Here is a 7,193-nt window from a genome sequence, read left to right on the forward strand (position 1 = left end):
CCTCTAGTAATATATTTACTGAGAAAAATGGTGACGTGTTCAATACTTATTTTACCCGCTGTTTAGCAAGTTGTTTAGGTTCCATAAGAACGAAGCTTCCTCATAAACACACAGAGTTCAGTTAGGTGAACATCTTCCTATAAAGCTAAAATAAATAATAATAGTAAACCTSCCAATCAAACCTCTCCAAAGACAAATCTGTTTGGGCTGTGGCCTTAGAAAAAATTGCCTCTGTCCTGTGAATTATCTTTACAACTGTATTCCTAAAGGACATCTTTGGTGCAGTCCTTGAAGATATTCTATAAGTAATTAAAAGCTTCTTCACTTGCTTCATTCTTGTCCTGTTTTAAATATGCATCACTTCAAGGCCCTCCAGAGGACGCGTAATTATATTCCTGCTTGAGGCAATTACAGATGGGCAAAGATCTTCCAGCTGCGTTTTTATACGCAGCACTTTAGGGAAGGTAGATTATTCATAGATTTTCCAATTATTTTCCATATATATCTGTATTATAGGAGACTAAGGGGAGATTGTGACGGTCTGCCTAACAGGAGAAAATACTGACTTACAGACTTTCACTTCACCGATGAATTGATCCGATGTGAGGTCAGAGGTGGGGGGTGTAGGCTTTCGTGATGCTTTCATTTAATTATCATAATCGTTGGATTTGCCTGAAGAAAAAGAGACAAAATACCCTAAATAAGTGAGCTTAAGTAAACTAATTTTCATCAATACCTTCTTTGAGTAACAGYCAAAATGAGGCTTACAGGCTCAAAAAGATCTTTAGGCTTTTTGTTACAAACTCGTCACAAAGACAGTTTGTTCCTTTTTTTTATTATTATTATTTTTGTTGAATCCATTAAAAATACAAAAGAACCCAGTTTGATGGATTTTGGCACAAACAAGATGATTCTGTATCAAGTCTTTGATCTTCTTTCCATTTCTTAAACGACTTCCAGATACTTTCCATCTGCTGGAGACAACTGTTTTTACTCCGACTTTTTTTTGTTGTGTTTGATTTTCTCATTTTATTTTATTTCTTTTTTTAAACTGCACATGCTGTCATCGTGAAATGATCTAGGCTAAAAAAAGAGCTATTGATCAAGACTACTTTAAAAAATTGTTTCCCATCCATTAAACACATTAAAATCCCAGCTTTTTCTAAAATTCTGCACATTTTCTGGGCCAAACGTGACAAAACTTACATGATAAATTTATATTATGAAATTAATACGTATTTCAGCGTGTTTTGAAGTAATCCACATCGTCTGCCACCTGTCATGCCAGAAGTTTAGATTAAAATAATCTATTGAAAAATCGTTTTTAATTACAAACCTTCAGCTTTGAGATTTTTTTTCAGTGAAGCTGTAAATGACACATATACATAAAAAATATTTTTTCTCCACATTTGAGCTTGATTTTACGTCTGAAGCCGAGCAAAAAGTGTGGATTTGTGAGGACAGCATTTATTATTTATGAGCTTGTCTTACAATTTTTCACATAATACAGTCAGGAAACAAAAAACGGTAAATAATCAGAAAATGATTTGATTTTAGCTCAAATAGAAAAACACAAACACTTGTAACACGGCTCAACATCATCACTTAAATTCAAATTAAATTTATTTCAGTTTACAGTAAAGCTCTGTAATCCTTTGTTAATAATAGGCTGCAGCTGCAGAAAGAAAAAAATATTTTATTTCTAAGCAAATACACTTAATAACTGAGCTTAAATCTATAGATTCTGTCTGGAAAGACAGTGGTTGTGTTATTTCATAAACCTTTGAAACTGCTTTGAGTTTAACCATGTTTTTGTACAGTTAAAAAGCCTTCTACAGTGTGTAACACAATACACAAAATGTAGACATTATTAAATCGTCTTTCAATAAATATAATCTTAAATTAAACTCCAAACGTCTCTGTGGGCACTTCAGCCAATTCTTACATCATAAATTAATCCAGAGCCCCGATTAACAGAGTGCATAAATAATTCATCCGGTTCAGAGGAAGCTCTGTGAAAACACTGCGCTCACGTTACACTCGCTGTTGATGAAGATATTTCACATTCTTCGGCTCGTAACAGCAGCTACAATCAGTCAGAGTTCACGCCTCGCCTCCAACTAAACACAAAGACAATAAATACTCTGCTTCTTCAATCAGCATGCAGGCGTTTGTGTAACAGCAAAACAAAACAAGAACGAAACAAAAATGTCCACAACTTAAAGACACGGTCTGGTCCTTCGCTCTACGACTGACGTCACAGCTGATAATTATTAAGAACTCGGTCAGAAGCTCACGAGCACATCTCGCTCCTGAACGCTGGTGTAGAACGACTTCCCGAACACGAAGGAGTGAAGCCCCGCCCTCAGCTTCTCAGCAAACGCCATGATGATATTCAGGTCTCCCTCCTTCGTCAGATCCAGGTCCGTCTTCAAGTTGCGCAACGATCGAAACGGCTTCTTCCCTTTTTGCCTGTGAAAACGAGACGTTTGTGCCACGGTTACCAAATGTAAACAAGTCGGGGTCAGACATTAGCATTTAGTCGGGCTGCGGCTGAGCGCATGGATCGCCCCGTGCTGAATTATGTATGCTGCTACGGGATCGCAAGGGAGCATAAAGAATCCTGTCAAAGCATCTGTAAAATAGTGTGACCTTAGACCTCAGGCTTGATGGCTGAATCATAAACAAGGCTGCTTTCACGCTTTCACACAAGAATAATGGCTGGTCGTGTGTGGCTGCTGGCAGCTCTGGTCCGCGCAGGAATTTATTGACAAAATGCAAAAGCGTTGGTTTGGAATCACGTGTAAGCACGTTGGGACAGGAGGAAAAGAAAAAAAGAACAGCAGTGGCTTGTGACGACGTGAGCAGAGCGCAGAAGGAGATGAGTCAGGTCCAGATGGAGGAGTGAGCAGGTCACTACAGGAGGACCGGAGCCAAAGAAAGAACTCGACAAAAACTCAAAGCCAAGGTGCCGTTACTGTAGGCCTGATGGGACCAATGCAGGATTACAACACAAACTAGAGCATTTAAAGGCAATGGGAATGATTAATACTGAATGATTTCTGCAGAAAAAAAAGATTTTGTTGTAAAATAGATAAAAATAAAAGATATTAGGGAATAATCTGGAGAGTGATGTTAAAAATGCTGGATCAATGCGTACATTTAAGAGAATGATAAAAGTTGGTTTGTTGAAGAAAGATGAATCATTCAAGAAAAATTTGATGTTTTTGTTTTGTTTAAGTTATTTGGAGATTATTATTGTTTAAATTTATTTTTTGGGGGGAAAAAAGGGCAGACATAAGATTTTTTTTCTTCTTTCTGCTGCCTTTCATCAGTGTGCACTGCCAATGCAATGCACATTATTGTGATACGTTTCCCATCCAAGTCATCTCAACTTTGCCATGCTTCTCCTCCTGCATACTTTGTCCTAGAGCTGCCATTGTAATTTATATCTGTAAAGCCCCTGTGCCAAATGATGGCTATGCCTTTTGGTGCCTGTAAAACTTATAGTTTTTCAAATATTAATGTTTAATAAATTATAATGGCAGTCAATGGAGCCTTGTATTTGTCCAATACTGGCCCCTGCTGCATCCACACAATATGGTACTGCACCATAGTTTCATAATATTTAAACTCAGTAGTTCAGTGATTATAATATCAATTTGATTGTATTTTGATGTTTTACTGTAATACTGTCTTAATATTGTCCAATTGTTGCAATACATTGCAGTTTAGTAACAACGATTGCATTGGCAATGTGCCCTCTTTCTGCACAAATACAAACCAACCCCTGGCACCACACTCTGCCACAGCTCCAATGGTCTAATGGTCTATGTCATGGATTTTTGTGCGGGAGATCAGAGTTCAAAACCCAGCTAACGCAACTTTAACAAAAAATCTCTTCAAACTTCATATTGTCACACAATTACCTTAATTACAAACACCTGCTGATGTGACAGCCACAAGCTGGTATAGAAAACACATTTGAACTTGGTCAAAGTTCATTCTGCAAGTCCAATGCTGCAGGCAAAGCCATGCTAAAAGGCAATGCACACTTGTTTTTACATCGTAAAAACACATGTCTAGTTTTATTTGTGATTCTTTTTTTGTTATGTATGGAATTTATTTTGTTTTTAAAGGAACAAAATAGCCAAAAAAGCTGAAATTAGCAGAAAAGTAGCTAAAAAGTAACTGAATCTAGTAAAGAGCAAGTTTGCTGAATTAAGCAGTAAGAAGCTAAAATTATCACATAAAAAGATGAATTTAGCTGAAAAACAATAAAATTAGCCAAAATAATTCAAAAGTAGCTTAAATTGCAAAAAACAGCTGAAAGAAACAAACATTGTTTTTTTAAATCAACAGAATAGCAGAAAGATAGCTGAAAATCAGAAAAAAGCTAAAATTAGCAAAAAAAAGAAGCTGCAGGAAACTTAAATTCATACAAACAAGTTACAAAAAAGCAGAACCAGAACAAAAAGTGAAAAACGCCGTAAAAGTTTGTAAACACTTTGAATGGTTTTATGGATTTTGAAGATTCAGTTTTTAATGAGAAAAACAAAAAGTCTGAAAAAGCTAAATATCTAACAAAGTATAACGTGCAGAAACACAAAGTCATAGCTGGAATGTCCTGAAGAAGCTGAACTTTTTGATGAATAAATTGCTGAAACAGAACAAAAACTGCAACACTAGATATGCGTCAAAAAGGGTACAAAAAAAGGTAGTTTTATTCAGAGTAGGAAAAATAAAAACGGAGGGGAGATGTTGGAGCGTAACACTCCGGCACTCATTTCCAACACGTGCTGCTTAAATTAAAGGCCCATTCGTGGCGTGAGGGCAGATGCCTTCAGGTCACCTTGCAACCTGGAATCATTTCTGCGCCCGAGGGAGGCCAGAAAAATGACAATATCCTGTCAGTGATCAAACGATGATCGTAAAATCTCCATTTAGTATTTTGATGATGATAATCTGCCCTGGTGCCGCTCAGAAGCTGAGCTCTTCTAAAGGTTTTGGAACGCGTCGAGCATCATTTTGTTCCTCGTCGTTTTAGTGCAACAAAAAGGAAGTTTCTGTCAGCCTGAGAGGCTGCAGAGGTTTCATCAAACAACTTGTCCCCCACCCCCACCTTCCCAGCTCACATCAAATACAAATTAGGGGTGAAATTGCTTTCCATCTTGATCAATTATTAATCGTTCTGATGCGCAGCTCTGATGCAGTGTGTGCCTCATCCTCCTGTATTTGTCACTGCTTTGCTATTCATTTCAACAAGGATCAGCTTTTTTTTAAATCATACTATAGTTTGAAATAAAGTCCAAAATCCAGGTGGAAAAAACACTAAAAATGTTCAACAGAAATCAATAAAATATCTCTTCTGACACAATTGTTTTCTACAAATTCAGGTTTTATCTGATTTGATTGTGTGGTATTTTATAAGCACTGGAAAGCAAATCCTAAAAACAGATATTTGGCAACTTTATGTGTGTAATCCCCACAGCAGAACTAGTTATACAAACAGTATAACAATTATACGATTTTCCATAAACTATTTAAAGAGGGGATGTACATTGAACCACTAAATGGAAAAAAAGTGACGCAGTTTCTAAATTTTGTTCTCATCCCCTATAGTCCTGCTACTCTCTAAAAAAATTCTTCCTCCATCTTTAGATTCATGAAAGATGAATCTTTTGATCAGATCAGATTTTTTGCTGCTCAGCAGAACAGCACCTACAGAGCGCTGACCGACCCGCTCCCATCACCCTCCGTTCCAACTGGTGGGTTTTTTGATGTTCTGCTCTTCAACCCACTTTAATCACCTGCTCACTGCAGCCRACTGAAGCTGAGTTCTTTATATTTCTGTGCATCTCAATCCAACGAGACAAGCAGGAAGTTCAGTACTTTTCTAACACGGCATTTAMAATTCAGACTCTCAACGCCACAGAGAAGACTCCTGATAGCAAAACTAAACAATTTTAACTAAATAAAAAATATTCTTGTCATTTTAACATGAGGAAAATCAAAGCAATAATATTAAAGAAAACATAAGTTTGCAGCTCTGGTGTTTAAGTTGAGCATCATGGTTTGCAGTCACTTGTTGATCCCTTTTGCTCTTTAGATTTAAGCGACTTCTCTTACGTTTCGTCCTCGATGTACTTGAGCAGCGTGAGGGCCTTCCTGTGGAGCAGCAGCAGGAACTGGGCCAGATAGGAGCTCCGCAGGGACAGGCCCGGCTTCAGCATGAACACCTGGGAACAACACAGGACAGCAATTAGTAGTCCGAGCTGCAGCTCTGCTCGGGGAGAAAAAAAAATAAAAACATGGAATAACACCTGTCCGCCTCTTCCTATTGTCCTAACCTTGAAAAAGCAGCCCGCTGCTGCTGTTGATGTAAGGAAACATACTAGTCTAACATGAAAACAATGGGCAGGTTGTGACACTGGGGGATTTTTTTCTTTTTCTTTTTCTGTTCAGTGATTACACTCACGCTACGGAAGCACGTATGTCACATATTGACTGCTCTAGAAAAACACAAACCAATCAGCCATGAAACCAACAATACGTCTGAAAGTTTAGGTAAAAAAAGCAATGGTTTTACCCATGTCTGTTAAAGTGTGTTTATTTAACTGATTAGTTAGTGAAATAGCTTATGAACTACTTCAATGAAAGTTCTTCTCAATCATGAAGACAGATCAATCCATCCATCTATCTTCCAATTTATCAATTGTTGGTGTAAATCACCAGATTTATCTCARTTTATTATATCGATTTGTTTGGATGATGATATTTATCAATATCACGTCTGTCACAATATGATTTTGATTCAGTGTGATATCAAATGCTCATCTAAAATAAATGATTGTGTTAGATGGGCATATTACATCAATCATCATCAGAATCAGCATTTGATGACAGTATGGATAGACCCCACATAACTGAATTATTAATCATTTAATTCATTTATCAATGAATTGTTACAGCCTCTAAATCTAATCTACTCACCCACTTTCCTACCTAGTCACCCATCCAAATACTTATTTACCCACCCACCTTCTTAACCACTTACCTACCAACTTACCTACCTACTCACCCATTTACCTACCTAGCCAACCACCCACTTACTTAACAACCTACCTACTTCCCTGCCGACCCACTCACCCACTTACCCACCTACCCACTCACCCACTTACCCACCTACCCAC

The 7,193-nt window shown here is 37.5% G+C and overlaps 1 protein-coding gene across 1 annotated transcript in view; it reads right to left on the bottom strand.

Moving 5' to 3' along the window:
- Positions 1-1,447: 1,447 nt before the first annotated feature.
- c9orf72 (C9orf72-SMCR8 complex subunit) overlaps positions 1,448-7,193 on the bottom strand; it is a gene marked incomplete in the record, with an annotated part of 14,927 nt that continues 9,181 nt past the window's right edge. The window contains 2 exon segments of the mRNA XM_014013753.1: positions 1,448-2,472; positions 6,130-6,239. Of these exon segments, the coding sequence (XP_013869207.1) occupies positions 2,286-2,472; positions 6,130-6,239 (297 nt within the window).

This window comes from Austrofundulus limnaeus, unplaced genomic scaffold (genome assembly GCF_001266775.1).
Source record: "Austrofundulus limnaeus strain Quisiro unplaced genomic scaffold, Austrofundulus_limnaeus-1.0 Scaffold105, whole genome shotgun sequence".
In the NCBI taxonomy this organism is placed as follows: domain Eukaryota; kingdom Metazoa; phylum Chordata; class Actinopteri; order Cyprinodontiformes; family Rivulidae; genus Austrofundulus; species Austrofundulus limnaeus.